Raw genomic sequence first — 20321 nt, 5'->3', positions numbered from 1 at the left:
GTTGTAGGTTCTTCCCTTTCATCACTTCAACTATATCATGCCACTCCCTTCTGGCTTGTAGAGTTTCTGCTGAGAAACCAGCTGTTAACCTTATGGGAGTTCCTTTATATGTTATTTGTCATTTTTCCCTTGCTGCTTTCAGTAATTTATCTTTGTCTTTAATTTTTGCCAATTTGATTACTGTGTGTCTCAGCATGTTTCTCCTTGGGTTTATCCTGTATGGGACTTGCTGAGCTTCCTGGACTTGGGTGGCTATTTCCTTTCCCATGTTAGGGAAGTTTTCGACTATAATCTCTTCAAATATTTTCTCCATCTGTCTTCCCGGTCACTTATCCGTTCTTCTGCCTCAGTTATTCTGCTATTGATTCCTTCTAGTGTAGTTTTCATTTCAGTTATTGTATTGTTCATCTCTGTTTGTTCTTTAATTCTTCTATGTCTTTTTTTTTTTTTTTTTTCCTATACACGGGCCTCTCACTGTTGTGGCCTCTCCCATTGTGGAGCACAGGCTCTGGACGCGCAGGCTCAGCAGCCATGGCTCATGGGCCCAGGCGCTCTGCGGCATGTGGGATCTTCCCGGACCGGGACACGAACCCGTGTCCTCTGCATCGGCAGGCGGACTCTCAACCACTGCGCCACCAGGGAAGCCCTCTTCTAGGTCTTTGTTAAACATTTCTTGTATCTTCTCGATCTTTGCCTCCATTCTTTTTCCGAGATCCTGGATCATCCTCACTATCATTATTCTGAATTCTTTTTCTGGAAGGTTGCCTATCTCCACCTCATTTAGTTGTTTGTCTGGGGTTTTATCTTGTTCCTTCATCTGGTGCATAGCCCTCTGCCTTTTCATCTTATCTGTCTTTCTGTGAATGTGGTTTTTGTTCCACAGGCTGCAGGATTGTAGTTCTTCTTGGCTTCTGCCTTCTGCCCTCTGGTGAATGAGGCTATCTGTGAGGCTTGTGCAAGTTTCCTGATGGGAGGGACTGGTGGTGGGTAGAGCTGACTGTTGCTCTGGTGTTGCCTCCCTGTTGGTTGTTTGGCCTGAGGCTACCCAACACCGGAGTCTACAGGCTCTTTGATGGGGCTAATCGTGGACTGTGGGAGGGCTCACGCCAAGGAGTACTCCCCCAAACTTTTGTTGCCAGTGTCCTTGTCCCCGTGGTGAGCCACAGCCACCCTCAGACTCTGCAGGGGACCCTCCAACACTAGCAGGTAGGTCTGGTTCAGTCTCCTATGGGGTCACTGCTCCTTCCCCTGGGTCCCGATGTGCACACTACTTTGTGTGTGCCCTCCAAGAGTGGAGTCTCTGTTTCCCCCAGTCTTGTCAAAGTCCTGCAATCCTGCAGTCAAATCCCACTAGCCTTCCAAGTCTGATTCTCTGGGAATTCCTCCTCCCGTTGCTGGACCCCCTGGTTGGGAAGCCTGACGTGGGGCTCAGAACCTTCACTCCAGTGGGTGAACTTCTGTGGTAAGTGTTCTCCAGTTTGTGAGTCACCCACCCAGCAGTTATGGGATTTGACTTTATTGTGGTTGTTCCCCTCCTACTGTCTCATTGTGGCTTCTCCTTTGTCTTTGGATGTGGGGTATCTTTTTTTGGTGATTTCCAGTGTCTTCCTCTCAGTGATTGTTCAGCCAGAAGTTGTGATTCCTGTGTTCTCGCAGGAGGGAGTGAGAGCATGTCCTTCTGCTCCACCATCTTGAACCAATCTCTCTAAGACCCCTTTTTTAAAACCTTTTTTTTTAAATTTTTATTGAAGTATGATTGATTTACAGTGTCGTGTTAGTTTCAGGTATACAGCACAGTGATTCAGCTATACATACATTATATATTCTTTTTTAAAAAAAAATTATTTGTTTATTTTTTGCTGCGTTGGGTCTTCTTTGCTGCGCACGGGCTTTCTCTAGTTGCAGCGAGTGGGGGCTACTCTTCGTTGTGGTGCATGGACTTCTCATTGGAGTGGCTTCTCTTGTTGCAGAGCATGGGCTCTAGGCACACAGGCTTCAGTAGTTGTGGCACATGGGCTTAGTTGCTCCACAGCATGTGGGATCTTCCTGGACCAGGGCTCGAACCCGCGTCCCCTGCATTGGCAGGCGGATTCTTAACCACTGCACCACCAGGAAAGTCCCTTAAAGCCTTTTAAAATTCCTTAAAATACTTGCAGCTGGACAAAACAAAAATTTGAACGTTATCTCATGGGATTTTCAATATGTGTAGAGGTTTCATAGTGATTAAGAGACTCACCCTACTGACATTCATTATAGGTATATTATTATATATGAAGTGGTACAATACTAATTTTAAGTCAACTGTAAATGATTAGGTATATGTATTGCAATCCCTAGAGCACCCACTTAATAAAAAATACGAGATATAGCCAAAAAGCCAAAAAAAATTTTCAAGTAATCTTAAAAGTAACTCAGTAACACATACACACTCACACCTGTGTATTATCTGGGCAGTGGAATTACAGTTATTAAAAAATTTTTTTCTGCATACAAAAGTCTATCAAATATTCTTACATATTACTGGTGTAACCAGGAAAAAATACTTATACTTTGGTGTTCTCAAAGATGAAAACTAGAAATACATGTCTTTGAAACCTGGATTGTTATGGAAAAGAATAAAATGTAAACATAAATGAAATTAAAAGAGATTAAAATGTAATTTTCTAATGGTATCATCCTGGGCTGGGATTTGCAGGGAAGAAAATTAACAATAAACAAAGACTTAAAGTTAGCAATTATCTAACTAACAGGTATCTGCTTTGATCTAACTAAGGAATGCTGTCTTAAAAATTGATCTGCAGCTCACGTTTGTCCAGTATGCCCTTGTAAAATTGGTCGGGTTTTTTTTTCACTAGAAGTTGTAATGTTAATTAACTGATCATCTGAGTAATTAGGTGTTCCCTCTGCCTTTGAAGTGAACTTTTAAATAACTAACTTTAAATATGAAGGAAATTAAGCTTATAATTATGTCCTTAGGATCAAAGTTCTGATCGTACCAGTCTTTCTTCAGTGGGAGCCCAGGATTCTGAATCTACCTCTTTAACAGATGAAGATGTCTGCCACGAGTTGGAAGGAGCCACTTCTCAGGAAAGCAGTGCCACTGCAGGGACTAAGGGAATTGATTTCAGCAGAACAAGCCTGGAAGGTTCTTCCTCCTTAGAAGGTTTGTCCAAACAGCTCGGTCATACTGCATTTGATTTGTGGTACCTTTACTTTTTCTCCTTTATGTTTAATTTTGTAGAAGATTTGCATGGCTCAAAACAATACAGAACCAAGGCACTTTCAGAGAAGTCTAGCTTCTTCCATCCTCATCCCTTCATCTTGTTTTGTCACTGTCCCTAGAGGTAGCCATTTTTATTCATTTTGATTTATCCTTTCATTGTTGCTTTTTTTAATGTGCTTTTTTTTTAATGTGCTTTTTAAAAAAGCGTGTGTGTGTTTGTGTGTTCTTAATACCTCCATGTCTTCTTACTCAAAAGGTAACATGCTATAAACACTTAACTGTTCCTTGCTTTTTTCACTTAACACTATATTCTGAAGAGCATTCCATATCATCACATAGTGTTGTCCCTCATTCATTTTTACGGTTGCATTGTTCGTCATATGTGGATGTATTGGTTTATTTTAACCACTTCCCTGTTGATGGACTTTAAGTTCTCAGTCTTTAACTGTTATAAATAATACTGTGATGCATATATGTCATATTATATTTTTGCCAGGGCATTTTTGGAAGATACTTCCAAGTTTTTCCTTGAAGTGATATTGCCAGGTTCCTTCCTCAGGGGTATACTATTTTGTATTCCCACAGGTAGTATATAAGAATACCTATTTCCCCACAGCCTTGTGAAGAAAATATGTTAGCACACTTTCAGATTATTGCCATCTGATAGGTGAAGAATGTATTTCAATTTAGTTTTCATTTTTCTTTATCTTATAAATTAAGTTGCATATGCATTTATGTGTTTAAGGACTATTTGTATTTCTTTTTCTGTGAACTGTCCTTTGCCTACATTTCACTTTCACTTTTTGGTCCTCCCCACTTTTTTAAAGTTTTAATAGCTCTTTTTTATGTTAGGGAATTAATCCTTTGTCTGTTATATAAGTGGCAGATGCTTTTTCCAAGTTTGTCAAGTTCAGGGGTTTTTTTTTTCCCCACATAAAAGTTTTTAATTTTATGTTATCAAATTTATCAGTTTTTGCCCTATTGCTTCTGGATTTTGAGTTATTAGGAAAGATTTCCCCTTCCCTAGGCTCACCACTGTTTTCTTCTCATACTTCTCTGATTTCCTTTTTAACATTTTCTGGGGTCAGCAGACTTTTTCTGTAAAGGGCCATATTGTAAATAGTTTAGGTTTTGTGGGCCACATACATCTCTGTCACATATTTTTTCTTTTTATTTTTTTTAACAGTGCTTTAAAATGTTAAAATTATTCTGAGTTTGTGGTCATACAAAAATAGATTTGACCCCTGATTTAAATATTTAATCCATTTGAAAGTTATCCTGTTATATGATGTGAGAATTACTGCATTATAATGTTTTTTAAATTTGCATCTTTGCTACTTTAAAAAGCTTTTATTATGGAAATAGTCAATCACAAAAGTAGGAGGAATAGCACAATGAGCTCCCATGTACCCTTCACACAACTTCAGCAACTATCAACAAATGGCCAATCTTGTTTTATCTTTTCCGACTCTCTTCTGCTGCCAACATTTTTTCCTTCCTCACTGGATTTTAAAGTAAATCCCAAACAATATGTAATTTTATTCATAAATACTTCAACATGTATTGATATTTCTAAAGCATAAAGACTTTAACGTTATATCTTTGTAACTTTTTATTAAAGTTTAACACATTTATTATTTACTCTATGTTATACATGTAGTGTGTACATTTTTATGTATGTAAATACTGCACATTTCACAAATTGAGGACAACTGATTAACCAGTATCAGATTAAGAGGCAGAACCTTGGGACTTCCCTGGTGGTCCAGTGGTTAAGACTCTTTGCTCCCATTGCAGGGGGCCTGGGTTCAATCCCTAGTCAGGAAGCTAGATCCCACATGCCACAACTAAAGAGCCCGCATGCCGCAACGAAGCTCCTGCGTGATGCAACTAAGACCTGGTGCAGCCAAACAAACAAATAAATAAATAAATGTTTGGGGGAGGAGAAAAAAGAAAGAAACAGAACATAAACAGCATCCAGAATCCCCTTTCATAACCATATCTACTCACCACTCCCTTCACAGATGAACATTATCTTCTAACACTGTATGTCAGCATGGCCATTTTTGAACATGTTATGGACTCATACAGTATCTTTTGTGAAGCATTCATTTTTTTTCAAAACAAAATTGTAATATTGTTATATTTTTAATGTGACAATATTTATCATATATCATATAAAATATATACTTAGTTTAATTTTCACAACTATCTCATGAAACTCTTTTTAAAGGTGGTTTGTTCAAATTGAGACCCAAATAAGGTCTACTTATTTCATTTGTTTGATATGTCTACTAACTCCCTCTCATCTTTGTTCCCTGTTTTTTTCCCCCTTTCGTATATTCATGAAGAAATCAGGTGATTAGTTCCCAGCCCCTTATTTTTTTTTCTAACATGCAAGAACAGTTTATTGAGCTAAGTAAATAAGACTTACCTCACAACCTGACTCGTATTTGCTAAAAAGAGTATTTATTCTGTGCTGTAGACTGATTAAATACAAGAGGTAGGCTGCCCACATAAATGACTTAATTAGTCAAGGCTGATAGATAGCAATTTTGAACTAGCTTTAGCAGACGGGGATTACAGAAGGTTATTGGGGGACCATCAGGAAAGAACTCTAGTTGCCACCATTTCTAATCATCTTAAAGGATGATGTGAAGCTTCAGCTCTCTCTCCACCTCTCTGCATGTCTGTGTGGCAGAGCCTAGGGCTAGAGGAAGCTCTAGAGCTATCTTTTTTTTCTCCCCTGTCATTTATTTGCTGAAGCAATCAGATCATTAGTCTGGATTATGCATCCCCATGGTGGTGTTTAACATGTTTTCCTATCCTCTCTATTTCTTGGAACTGATAGTTTATACTGTTACTTGTTTTTTAACCTTTATATTTATAAAAATACCATTGTTCATTCATAAAATGTAGTAACTACTGGAAAAAAAAGTATAGAAAATGTATTGATTACTTCCAGTTTTCCTAACTAGATATAGCCACTGTCAGCAATTGACTTGACCACAGAACTGCCCTTATTTTGTTGTTATTTTAATACCTGCTGATATCCCTTTGCTCTTAAGAATATACTTGGAAACTCTTCCCTAGTGTTTAAAAGCAAGATTACTGTTCCAGATTTTAAAGATCCTTATAAGGCAGAGAGTTGCCAGTAATTCTTTTCATGATCTGAAATAAGATCAGCTATTTTATACTTTTTAGACCTTAGAACTAAACACTTTCTTTTATCTAAAACATGTAAGAATAGAAACAGCAAAATAGTAATTACAAACAACTGGAATGTCTTCTAGTCTGTATGCACAAAGTGCTTAATAAGTGAGTAATGAATTAAAGCACATTTCCTTAGGTGTACACAAAGGCATATGTTGAAAAACATTTTTCATTATTTATTTGCTTTTTCTTAAATTACCTTTATCATTTTAAATAGTTTTAAATAAAACAGTTTGACATTTTACCAGAGAATTTATGAAAGTGAAAGATTCTCATATCCTTTCTGTTAATTTTAATGGTTTTGCTCTTTGTTTTTTAATAATGAACAGGATCCTTGTCCAAGTTTGCCTTACCTGGGAAATCAGAAGTGGCATCTTCCTGCAACACGAGTAATACAAATATCTTCCAGAACTATGCAATGGAGGTACAATTTAATCAACAGAACATCTTCATGTACTACTTAATAAAATTTACATTTCTTAAGTGCTGATAGTCTCTGGTAGAATGATAAAAAGTTAAATATATGGCATCTGAAAATTTCAGAATGTATACTGCTCCTGAATAAACTTAAAATATCTAGTATTTCAGATTATTGAAGTCATATGACTTTTTCTGTTTAGAAAAGTTCCATACTTCCTTTCATATTTATTTCCAGTATTTATATTTACCCCTTGTTTTATGTATGTCCTCTTTGAATTTTTATTACACTTTTGTTTTTCTTTTTTGTTTTGTCCGTACCACACAGCATGCGGGATCTTAGTTCCCCAACTAGGGATTGAACCTGCACCCCCTGCGGTGGAAGCATGGAGTCCTAACCACTGGACTGCCAGGGAAGTCCCTATTTCACATCTTAAACACTTGTAACTAATTTTGCTGTGCAGGCACACTTTTTGGATGAGGATACAGGGAGCAGTTTTGGCATTTGTGTCAACTTTTTCCATCATGTTTTTCATTCTTTGTGTCAGTTTGATGTAGATATCTGCTGGGTATGCTGCTATATCCCATTTTCTTGCAATAAAAAGGTTATAGTTTTACACTTTAAAAACTTTCCCTAATTTTTGTGTAAAAATTGCTTCCAAATACATTTGTGTTTCTGTTTCACACTAATTCGCATAAATTTGGAAAATAAATTTGCATGCAGCTGGACAATAAATGATGAGCACTGATGTTGCAGTTTACAAAGTTTCTGATGGCTTCAGGAATTTCTATATTTTAATGTAATGACAGCATTTACATTTATCTATAGCAATGCTTCTTAAACTGTCTGTAGTGACAGACCAGGGTTTTTTTTGTTGTTGCTGTTTTTAATTTCCAATCTGTCATGGCTGTTACTCTTGTAAAATCTACTGATCACCGACTTAGCTGTTACAGCAATTAGTTTAAAGGTCTTCAAATCCTCTTCTCAGTTTCTTTACTTAGCTCATCACAAACCAGTAAGAGTTTGTGGGCCAGCTCCTTACTGGTGACCACACTTTGAGTAGCACAGATCTATAACATGTAATTACCAATACCTATTTTTTGTATTAACAAAGTAATACTTGGGTTTAGTTTTCCGTTAATAAAATCATGGCAGATTTTATAGTACGTAATTATAATGGTAAAAATCCTCACTTAAATGCAAGTTTCCCTTTCAGGCAAAAGTTTTGGAATAGACATAGCTGAAATAGTTAAAGATGAGTATATTATATAATGTACTGAATGTAATCCATTTTTCATTTGTAACTTCTGAATCCTTCTGAGTTTTACTTTTCCAGTAGATATATGAATTGAAATGGTTTTTAAATTGTAATTGCACTAACCGGCTTACTTTATAAAATGCTGTTTTCTCCCGTAGGTTCTTATCTCGAGCTGCTCTCGTTGTAGAACCTGTGATTGTCTTGTCCATGATGAGGAAATCATGGCTGGCTGGACAGCAGATGATTCAAATCTCAATACAACATGCCCATTTTGTGGCAGTCTTTTCCTGCCCTTTCTGAACATTGAAATAAGAGATTTAAGACGACCTGGAAGGTAATGATTTATGCTTTTTTTCCCTTCATGTTTAAGGATCATGTTCCCTAGAATATCTCTTTTCTCAAAAAGCTCCTTTGGTTCACATTACAGATACTTTTTGAAGTCAAGCCCGTCTACAGAAAATATGCATTTTCCATCCTCCTTTTCAAGGCAGACAAGGCAGTCTTGTATCTCAACATCAGCCTCTGGTCTTGACACGTCTGTTCTCTCTGTTCAAGGGAATTTTGATCTAAATAGGTAATTATGATTATGTGGAACTATATTTTAACAACATATATTATACATTTCAAGTAATGACAGAAGAGTTAGCTGACCATTTTAAGGTTTAAATTCCTATGTATAATAGATTCTTAATCTCAAGTTCTTATTCCTAATTAATTATCTCTCTCTCTTGAGGAATTAAGTCAGTACTGAGGTACTTCTACTTTGCAATATTTAATTTCTACTTAGGAATATTTAATAATCTAAGAAAACATTTGGAGCTGATAGATGAACTATAAAATCAAACTAAGACTTACACAGTAAGCCTAATACAAGTAAGTCTGTGCTTAAAACAAATGCCGAAATTGACTCCATTTTGGAGAAGTGCCAAATACACCAAATATAGCTGGGCAAGTGAAGCTATATGGTAAATGCATGTGCAAAAGAAAATGCCTATATAGGACTAGCAGGCTAGCATGACCTGTTTGATCCTGAATGCTTAGACTGCAAAGCTGCAAATCTGTGTGTGTGCACCTTCTTTCATCATAGGTCTATTATAGCCCTTTCTTTGTCTCCCACTAGCTCTGACTCCTGAAGGAATAGGTGCCTATTTTTTCTGCTTTGTATCCTCGGGCCTCCTGTGGTTCCTGCAGTATAAAAGTTGTCCACTAAATGTTTTGAACAAATGAATGACTCTTGTATATTTAAAGTTTACTGGATAAAAAGGAAATTTAACATGACTAGGCTACTTTAAACTGTATCCTTTTTCCCAGCCAAAGCCTGATTAACATCTTTCCTTCGTTTTACTTTGCTATGTGCTGCTCTGATTCTATAGAGAAGAACATGGTCAGTGAAATAAAGTAAATCTAGACAGTGATACGCTTTTTTCTTTTTTCAATGCCCAAGCAAATCACAGTTGCTCGAAAATACATGTGCCCGAAGTATTCAGATCCCTGCTGATAGATCAAAAGCAGCTTTGTCAAAATGTCCAGTATTTCCAATGGCCAGGAGTGTTAGTACTTATGGCACCTTGGATAAGGAAGACAATGGAGGACAGAAGCTCATTCCTACAGGCAGCCTGCCAACTACTTTACAAGGAGCTACAGTATGTATTTTGGTGTTTTTTACAATTTGGACATTGATAATTTACATATGAGTTTGTTCCCCTTGTGCTAAACAGCCTTATAAGCTTCAATTTTATTATTGTTAAGAAGAGTGTCTTGTTACATGATACAGTTACATTTCTAATTATATGGAAATCATTGACAGGAATTTTTTTTCATGATTTAGTATCATCAATCTTGTAATTGCTATTTATGGTTTTTATTTACTCAACAGGATTCTTTAGGATTAGAATGGCACCTCCCAAGTCCAGATCCTATCACTGTTCCATATCTTAGTCCTTTAGTGGTATGGAAGGAACTTGAAAGCTTATTGGAAAATGAAGGTGATCATGCAATAACAGTGGCAGACTTTGTGGACCATCATCCAATTGTTTTTTGGAACCTGGTGTGGTATTTTAGACGTCTTGACTTACCCAGTAATTTACCTGGATTGATTCTTTCTTCTGAGCATTGTAACAAGTATTCAAAGGTATGAGAGTAAAAATTAACTAAAAGCCAGTGCTACTGTCACCATTGTAATGTTTGCATATTCCTAATGACAAAAAAGTAGTTTTATGCTGAATATTTTTAATACCCATCTGAATCAATAAAATTGTTGCAAATAATTTTGCTTCTTACAGTCTAGCGGTAAGACAGTCATGTTTTTTAGACTTCTTATAAAGTTTACACAAAATGGACTTGACTTTTTGTTATAGCCTCAAGAATAAACTGTAAATGCCTCTTATGAGAAGACTTTGTGAGTTTGCCCCACTCATGCCTCATACCTCCTTCAAAAATAAGCCTAACACTTTAGTTGGACATCTGGAATTCATATCACAGTCATGTGCTACCATTCTCTTCATTCCTTTACTGTGAATTTTTGTTTAACATTTAGGTAGTTTGTTATATGTTCACTCGTATTTTTGATATGTTGCTATATTAAAGCATTTTTTTTCTTTTTCATATGCTGTCACTGGCACTAAATGGCAAAGTGTCTAAGTTCAGGAACTTTGTCTTCTCCCTTCTTGTACTTCATGTCTGTGATTGTGCATGTGTTTGGATTTTCAGTACATGGTGAATGAGAGGTTAACTCAGTCAGAGTATCTGCGCTAGGGTCTTGAACTGATGGAGAATGGGGCTCCTGGATTCATCTTTCTGTGGAGCCTCAGTCACAAGCTGGTCAAGATTAGCCCTTCATGGTACCCTTTCTCACTGATCTTAGTACTTTGTTAAATCTGCTACTTTAGGGATCATTGGCTTCTCAACTCAGGTCATCTCCCTTCGGTAGGTTATAAAATGCAGACAAATCAGTGATTTTTCTGTTCTCTTTTCTCTCTTGCACACATGCATCCTAAAAAATATTTTTAAGGCTCTTTATAAAATATTTACAAAACATTGTCATATAAGGATCATTAATGAATGTTTTTTTATTCTTCAACACAGATTCCTCGCCACTGTATGTCTGAAGACAGTAAATATGTTTTAATACAAATGTTGTGGGACAATATGAAATTACATCAGGATCCAGGACAGCCGTTGTACATCCTCTGGAATGCCCACAGTAAGTGCTATCATAGAATGCTGATGTCCTTCATATGAGAGTACTCCCTACTTGCTTTAAATAGCCTAAACTAATGTGTAACTGACTTTTATTTTACACTACTTTTTGTCTTACAGGTCAAAATCGTACTCTTTTGTTTGAGAGTGAGTGTTAAGTTTGATGTTTTTAGTATTATCGTCTGTGGAGGTCAAGGGGTTTTTGTTTTGTTTCTTGAGTGGTGCTGTGTATGTGCTGGAGGGGTTATGTTTTGTAGAGTTTTGTTTTTAGCACATTGCTTGTCCCTATTTCTTCTTTGTACTTATTTTTTGTTTGTTTCCATCCCAGGCTGCTGATTTAAAATTCCTTCCAGGGGCTGTATTAAGGAAAACAGTATTTTTAGTTATTGTGTATTTGAGCCTTTAAGCTTATTTTTATCATTATTTGTCTTATTTCTTCCTTTTTTCTTCTTACTTCATTCTTAGATTTCAGTTCTTTTATCTATTGCCCTTAATTTATTTTTAGTGCTTTGTAACTTTTTAAATAGCTGTCAGTTGCTGCTTAATTACATTCTCCTTTCTACACAGAACATTTTTCTTCATCTGCTCTTTTGTTCTTTTACAGCCCAGAAGTATCCAATGGTCCATTTATTGCAAAAAGGTGATAATTCATTTAACCAGGAACTATTGAAAAATATGGTAAAAAGCATTAAAATGAATGATGTCTATGGGCCAATGAGTCAGATTTTAGAGACACTGAATAAATGTCCTCATTTTAAAAGACAGAGGTAAGTCATTCTTTTAAATGAATATATTGTTCCTCTAAGCAGATTCATATCGTTTGCTGAGTGATTTGTTAGAATATCTCATGATTATATTAACATAAAAATTTTTGTAGATATGTATAGACTGTTTGAATAGTAATATCTTCTCCACTCCTTTTTCCCCCTAGGAGTTTATATAGAGAAATACTGTTTCTCTCACTTGTGGCACTGGGAAGAGAAAACATTGATATAGGTAATTCAGCATAACATATAACATGTAATATTTATATATCATGGTATAGTTTTCAAAGTGTTTTTATATTGGTAGTCTTAATTAGTTTAATATAAAATTATATTAATATAATAGAATTGTGTCTGATTTTTTTAATATAAGGTAAAAGATACTTTGATATTTTGGTCATGTTGGTAATAATAATGATAAATAATGAAAGCTAACATTTTTTGAGGGCTTATTATGTGCCTTACATTGTAGCAAGTAGTTTCCATATTTTATCTCATATAATCCTCAAAATCCCTCTGAGATGGGTACTGTTATCATTTCTATTTTATTACTGAGGCAACTGAGGATCCAAGAGGTTAAATGACTTAAACTTGGGTTTCACAGCAATAACAGAGACATATCTGAACCAAGCAGTCTTAATTTCCAATCCCATGCTTTTAACTACTGTGTCATATCACTAATGACATCAAGCTTGTTTCAGAAAAGATGTAAGGTAGCTAAATATATATTTTAGGAGGTCTCAAACATTTTTGGTTGATCATCTTCTACTCTCAGTTATTGTGCTTGGCCTCCTTTAGAGTAACAAATAGAAAGTAAAAGGACTGAAAAAGATACTCCATGCAAATAGTACTAAAAAGGGAGCTAGAGTGCCTATATTAATATCAGAAAAAATAGACTTTAGAGACAAAGAAGGACATTGTATAATGATGCAACAGTCAATCCACCAAGAATTATTAATTGTTTATAACAATTATAACATATATGCAACTAACAACAGAGCCCCAAAATACATGAAGTAAAACCTAACAGAATTGGAGGGAGAAATAGACATTCAACCATAATAGAACAACTAGGCAGCAGGTCAGCAAGGAAATAGAAAACTTGAACAGCACTGTAAACCAACTAGGCCTAAGAAACATCTACAGAACACACCATCCAACAACAACAAAATACACATTCTTCTCCACTGCACATGGAATATTGTCCAGGATAAACCAAATGTTAGGCCATAAAACAAGTCTCTCAGTAAATTTAAAAGGTTTGAAATCATACAAAGTATGTTCTCTAACCACAGTACAATGAAAAGAGAAATCAATAACAGAAGGAAAATAAGAAATTCACAAGTATATAGAAATTAAACAACACACTCCTAAATAGCAAATTGGTCAAAAAAATCATAATAGAAATTAGACAATACTTTGAGGTAAATGAAAATTAAAAACACAACATACCAAAACTTTGAGATTCAGTGAAAGCAGTTTCTACCTTAAGAAACTAGAAAAAGAAGAGCAAACTAAACCCAAAGCAAGCAGGAGGAAGGAAATAAATATTAGTGCAGAAATAAATAAAATAGAGAAACGGGGAAAATATTTTTAAAAATCGAGAAACTCATTGAAATCAAAAGTTTGTTTTTGAAAAGCTCAACGAAATTGACAGACCTTTAAGCTAGGCTAAGAGAAAAAGAGAGAAGACTCAAATTACTGAAATTAGGAATAAAAGGGGGGATATTCCGGGACTTCCCTGGTGGCACAGTGGTTCAGAATACACCTGCCAATGCAGGGTACACGGGTTCGATGGTCCGGGAAGATCCAGCATGCCGCAGAGCAGCTAAGTCTGTGCACCACAACTACTGAGCCTGTGCTCTAGGGCCCGCGAACCACAACTACTGAGCCCACATGCCACAACTACTGAAGCCTGTGCACCTAGAGCCCGTGCTCCGCAATGAGAAGCCACTGCGGTGAGAAGCCCGTGCACTGCAACGAAGAGTAGCCCCCACTTGCTGCAGCTAGAGGAAGCCCGCATGCAGTAATGAGGACCCAACGCAGCCAAAAATTAAATAAATAAATAAATAAATAGGTGGGATATTCCTACTGACCTTACAGAAATAAAAATAATTATTATAAATAATTATATGCCAACAAATTAGATAACCTAGAAGAGACAGGAAAATTCCTAGAAAGACATAAACTATAAAACTGATTCAAGAATAGAAAATCTTAATAGACCTATAACAAGTAAAGAGAGTGAGTTAGTAATCAAAAATCATCCTGCAAAGAAAAGCCCAGGACCAGATGGTGAATTCTACCAAATGTCTAAAGAAGGATAATACCATTTGTTATGAACTGCATGTTTGTGTCACCTACCCCCAAATTTATATATATTGAAGCCCTAATATGATGGTATTTGGAAGTAGAGCCTTTGGAAAGTAATTACATCATGAGGTTGGAGCCCCTAAGATGGTATTAGTATCCTTATAAGAAAAAGAGGAGGGAATTCCCTGGCGGTCCAGTGGTTAGGACTCAGCACTTTCACTGCTGTGGCCCAGGTTCAATTCCTGGTCATGGAACTAAGATCCCACAAGCTGTATGGTGCAGCCAAAAAAAAAAAAAAAAAAAAAAGGTAAAAGAAAAAGAAGAGAGCTATCCCTCTCTTTCTCAGCCACATGAGGATACAAGGAGAAGACAGCTATCTGCAAACCAGGAAGAGTGCTCTTACCAGCCACCACATCTGCTGGCACCTTGATCTTGGACTTCCCAGCCTCTAGACTGTGAGAAATAAATGTTCATCATTTAAGCCACCCAGTCTATGGTATTCTGTTACAGCAGCCCAAACTAAGGCACTAACCCTTCATGAACTCTGACAAAAAAAGTAGAAGAAAAAGGAGTGCTTCCTAGCTCATTCTATGCATTAGGCCAGTATTATTACACTGACCAAGCCCAGACAAAGACATCACAAGAAAAGAAAATAAAAGAGCAATATCCCTTATTAATATAGATGCAGAAATCCTCAACAAAATACTAGTAAACCAAATCCAGCAACATAGAGAAAGGATTATTTGCCATGACAAAGTGGGATTTATCCCAGAGATGCAATGTTGGTTCAACATAAAAAACTCCATCAATGTAAAATACCGTATTAATAGAATGAAAGACAAAACCACATGATGGCTCAATAGACACAGAAAAAGCATTTGACAAAATTCAACAAACTAGGAATAGAAGGGAACATCCTCAACCTGATAAAGGGCATTTGTGAAAAACCCACAGTTAAAACCATACTCAATGGTGCAAATCAGAAAGTCTTCCCTTTAAGATCCAGAACAAGAAGAGGATGCCTGCTTCCACCACTTCTATTCAACATTGTACTGGAAGTTCTAGCTGGAGCTGCTAGGCAAGAAAAAGAAATAAAAGGCATCCAGATTGGAAAGGAAGAAGTTAAACTATCTTTATTTATAAATGACATGATCTTATGTATAGAAAACCCTAGAGATTCCACACCAAATCAAAACAGAACAAAACAAAAAACCCAAAATATTAGAGTTAATAAATGAATTCAGCAAGGTTGTAGAATATAAGATCAAGATACAAAAATCAGCTGAATTTCTGTAACAAGCAATGAATAATCCAAAATAAAATTAAGAAAGCAATTCCATTTACAGTAGCATCAAAAAGAATAAAATACTTAGGAGTTTGTTTAACTAAGGAGGTGAAAGACTTGTACAATGAAAATTACAAACATTGCTCAAAGAAATTAAAGATCATGTGAATGAATGGAAACATACCCCATGTTCATAAATTAGAAAACTAATATGCTTAAGATACCAGTACTACTTAATCTACAGATTCAGTGCAATTGCTGTCAAACCCCAATGATGTTTTTTACAGAAATAGAAAAACCCATCCTAAAATTTATGGAATCTCAAGGGACCCCAAGTAGCCAAAACAATCTCAAAAAGAACAAATCTGAAGGACTCACACTAACTGATTTCAAAACTTACAGCAAAGCTACAGTAATCAAAACAGTGTGGTACTGGAATAAAGACAGACATACAGACCAGTGGAATAGAATAGACAGCCCAGAAATAAACCCTCACATTTATGGTAAAAATGATTTTTGACAAGAATGCCAAGGCCATTCTGTGGGGTAAAGACAGTCTTTTCAATAAATTGTTCTGGGAAAATGGGATATCCACTTAACAAAAGAATGAAGTTGGACCCTTATACAAAAATTAACTCAAAATGGGTTGAATACCTAAATGTGAGTCCTAAAACTATAAAACTGTTAGAAGAAAACATAGGACAAAAGCTTCATGACATGGATATGTCAGTGATTTCTTGGATATGACACCCAAGGTACAGGCAACAAAAGAAAAAATAGGCAAATGGGGCATCATGAAAATTAAAGATTTCTGTGCATCAAAAGGTGGTATCAACAGTGTAAAAAGGCATCCCACAGAATAGGAGAAAATATTTATAAATCATATATCTGATGAGATTAATATCCAGAATATATAAGGAATTCCTGAAACTCAACAACAAAAAAACTGGCCATTGCAAAATGGGCAAAGAGCTTGAATAGACATTTCTCCAAAGAAGATATACAAATGGCAAATAAGCACATGAAAAGATGCTCAACATCACCAATAGGGAAATGCAAATCAAAACTACAATGGGATACCATTAGATAGAATGGAAAATAATGTGTTGGTTATTTTCTGGAAAATAAGGATATGACAAAATTGGAACCCTTGTGCATTGTTAGTAGTAATGTAAAATGGTATAGCTGCTGTCGAAAACAATATGGCATTTCCCTTAAAAAATTAAATTTAGAATTTCCACATTATCCAACAATTTCACTTCTGGGTATATACCCTGAAGAATTGAAAGCAGGGTCTCAAAGAGATATTAGTATACTCATGTTTATAGCAGTCTTATTCATAATAGCTGAAATGTGGAAGCAACCCAAGTGTCCATTGAAGGATGAGTGTATAAGCAAAATGGGATATATACATACAGTGAACTATTATTCAGCCTTAAAAAAGAAAAGAAATTCTGACATATGCTACAACATGAATGAACCTTGAAGACATTATATTAAGTGAAATATGCCAGTCACAAAAAGACAAATACTGTATGATTCCACTTAAGAAGTACTTAAAGAAGCCAAAATCATAGAGACAGAAGTAGAATGAGAGTTGACAGGAGCTGGGGGGAGGGGAGAGGAGTATTATTATTTAATGGGTATAGAGTTTCAGTTTCACAAGGTGAAAAGTTATGGAGATGGACGGTGGTGATGATTGCACAACATTATGAATGTATGTAATACCACAGAACTGTGCACTTAAAAATGGTTATGATGGGGCTTCCCTGGTGGCGCAGTTGAGAGTCCGCCTGCCGATGCAGGGGATACGGGTTTGTGCCCCGGTCCGGGAAGATCCCACATGCCGCAGAGCGGCTAGGCCCGTGAGCCATGGCCGCTGAGCCTGCGCGTCCAGAGCCTGTGCTCCGCAACGGGAGAGGCCACAACAGTGAGAGGCCCGTGTACCGCAAAAAAAAAAAAAAATGGTTATGATGGTAAATTTTATATTTTACCAAAATTTTTTAATTTGGGAAAGAAGAATTTTAAACAGTTGACATCTTAGTACTTCACATTTCAGTGGTCTTTGTAACCTAGCTTTAAATGCTACGGACTCTAAAGTCCCCATTCCAGCCCTGAAATTCTGTGTTGGCAGAAATGACCTAGAGATTCCTTCTTGGCTTCTAATTTTGTGGTTCTGTAGTATTACAAAAACTTGATTGCTGATAATATCAAATATAAATTTCTTTATGCCTTTATTTCTTTATGAATTTTTGCAGATGCATTTGATAAAGAATACAAGATGGCATATGATCGTCTCACACCTAGTCAAGTCAAGAGTACTCACAACTGTGATAGACCACCAAGTACAGGAGTGATGGAATGTCGAAAAACCTTTGGAGAACCTTATCTTTAAGATATGTGTGTGTATTTTTTCAACATGTATTGTGTAGTCAGTGTATAAAATAACACTTTTAGACTCTAACCTTTTTTCTTCAATTTTTGAAAATGCATTTGTAAATGGTTCAGGAAGTTCAGATAGTTTATGTACAGAGTATCTTAAGAAAATACTAACAAGTGGGAGAGAGCTACTTTGTTTCCCATTTCTTTTTTTTTCTTCTCCAGTACAAGTAATTAAGTATTTTTGTGATGAAAAAATCCATAAACAAAATTGGTTCCCATAGTAAGACAACTGTTTTATGGATTCTTTTGGAAGAGACAGATTGAAAAATCATGTATGGAACTTAAACAAATGTAAGAACAAAGTATCTCCTGTTTTCATAGACTACTCAAATGTTTTGACCATGAAGTTGTATTATACATATTTTAAATTGTTTATAATAAGTTGATATTTTTTTAATTTTTAAACAATATAGCAAACAAAATGAACTTAAACTTATGAAGCAAGGTAATTAAGTGCTTATTTTCCTTGTCTGCTGCTATTTGAAGTAATTAGTACAGCTGCAGATCTCTATATGTATATCTATACTTTTTTTATTACTTGGAAGAATGATTCAAAAATGTCAGCGCTAGTGTCAGTGTTGTCCTAGGATCGCATATTAGTACTCCTGAGCCTGACTGCAGTGGGTGAGTCATGGCAAGCGTGTGCATTGCCCAGACTGACTCACTGAGCCTTGTGGAAGGAGAGCCAGAGAGGTTCCAAGTCTGCTTCTGTAAAATCAGGTTCAATATACCATGATTCCAAAATTTTCTCTATTGCTAATAGATACATATAATACACAGGGAAGATAGCTTATAGAGCCAAATATCAATTTAAATTTTAATATTCTACATGAACACTTATGTTGGGAAATATGTCAGACAGTTTATCCCAAATTCTACCTTTATTTTAATATCTAAAATATTGGGTATGATGCAAATTGTAGTATGTTTATTTGGAATATGACCTATTGGAGTATTCTGTTAATATTATATATATATATATTATATATAAATATTCAAAATATTTTTTCAGAAGTAGAAAAATAATAACTCTCTAAAAGTACAGCCAGATAGAATTTCCCATATTGAGGAACTTGGCTTTTTCTATAAGCCTTCAGAATCTGGTTTACGGAATCTAAAATCCAGCAATATCCAGAAATAGACCGTAAATTGAATGTTTAAGTACCATGGGTATTAAATAGAATCTTAAAAAATATTTGTAGTCGCATTATTTCTAATATCACTTCCTTTGGGTAATTCTGATAAAAAAGTATCCTTTGGCTGTTGGAATTATTTATAGATTTTCAGTGTGTTCGTGTGGTGTGTGTTTGCGCACATTGTCATAATGAAGGAATTCTCTAGCCAATTTTCAAAGAATTGAAATGAAAGGTCCTAAATTAGATGTGTAGAAGCCGGCAGAGTTCAGGACACTTTGGACTGGAGATACCTTAAAGTCCTGAGACTAAGAACCAGTTCAGTTGTAGAAAAAACACTTTTGAGTTCATCCCACTAGTAAATAGCACCAAGCTAAAACATTTCACAGCTTTCTACTCTGGGAAATAATGGGGAAAGTTTAAAAATGTAAAATTTTAGTTCAGTTAGTTTGGCACTGAACTTGCTTACTTGAAAAGTCTGGTGCTAGGCACATGTATCTGCCTCTCTTTTGTAAATACCACTCTTGTCTTATCCTTCCTTCCTATTCAGATCCACGCTTCACATTCTAATTCAGTCTTACATTCTCTAAGTCACAATCATTTCAAAGTTGTCAAAGGAGAGAAACATTTGATAGATGAGGCTTTTGGCATTAGTGACAAACATCCCTCCAAACAGAATTCTGGGGTTCTATTCTGTTTTTTTGTTATTGTTTGTATAAGGACAGCTTTCACTATTGATTATCTTTTCTTTAACACAAGCAATATATATGAATAACAGTTTATTGATTTCAAATATCTGACCAAAAAAAGTAAGGTAAAGCCCATTCTTTATGGTTCAGACTCATTTAGAAAAGTGAATGTAATTTTTATCTCCTTCCCCTGACACCAAGTTTTGTTTCTACTTTTTTTTTTTAACATCTTTATTGGAGTATAATTGCTTTACAATGGTGTGTTAGTTTCTGCTTTATAACAAAGTGGATCAGTTATACATATACATATGTTCCCATATCTCTTCCCACTTGCGTCTCCCTCCCTCCCACCCTCCCTATCCCACCCCTCTAGGTGGTCACAAAG

At 35.8% G+C, this 20321-nt stretch overlaps 1 protein-coding gene across 7 annotated transcripts in view; it reads left to right on the top strand.

Annotated features, from left to right (window-relative positions):
- DENND4A (DENN domain containing 4A) overlaps positions 1 to 20321 on the top strand; it is a 146384-nt gene that overhangs the window by 117126 nt on the left and 8937 nt on the right. For 4 of the 7 annotated variants that reach the window (XM_024128847.3, XM_024128848.3, XM_024128846.3 and 1 more), the window contains 10 exons: positions 2977 to 3163; positions 6766 to 6860; positions 8271 to 8446; positions 8540 to 8686; positions 9557 to 9755; positions 9989 to 10243; positions 11197 to 11314; positions 11915 to 12077; positions 12242 to 12306; positions 17931 to 19275. In XM_024128847.3, the coding sequence (XP_023984615.1) occupies positions 2977 to 3163; positions 6766 to 6860; positions 8271 to 8446; positions 8540 to 8686; positions 9557 to 9755; positions 9989 to 10243; positions 11197 to 11314; positions 11915 to 12077; positions 12242 to 12306; positions 17931 to 18067 (1542 nt within the window). In that variant the 3' untranslated portion in view covers positions 18068 to 19275. Of the gene's footprint in view, positions 1 to 2976; positions 3164 to 6765; positions 6861 to 8270; positions 8447 to 8539; positions 8687 to 9556; positions 9756 to 9988; positions 10244 to 11196; positions 11315 to 11430; positions 11567 to 11914; positions 12078 to 12241; positions 12307 to 17930; positions 19276 to 20321 lie in introns of those variants that run through there. The other 3 variants (XR_008618573.1, XM_028494973.2, XM_028494974.2) reach the window with 2 other exon arrangements.

This window comes from Physeter macrocephalus, chromosome 11, assembly GCF_002837175.3.
Source record: "Physeter macrocephalus isolate SW-GA chromosome 11, ASM283717v5, whole genome shotgun sequence".
In the NCBI taxonomy this organism is placed as follows: Eukaryota; Metazoa; Chordata; class Mammalia; order Artiodactyla; family Physeteridae; genus Physeter; species Physeter macrocephalus.
The sequence above is the reverse complement of the archived record's forward strand: the minus strand, read 5'-3'. Positions and strand labels throughout refer to the sequence as shown.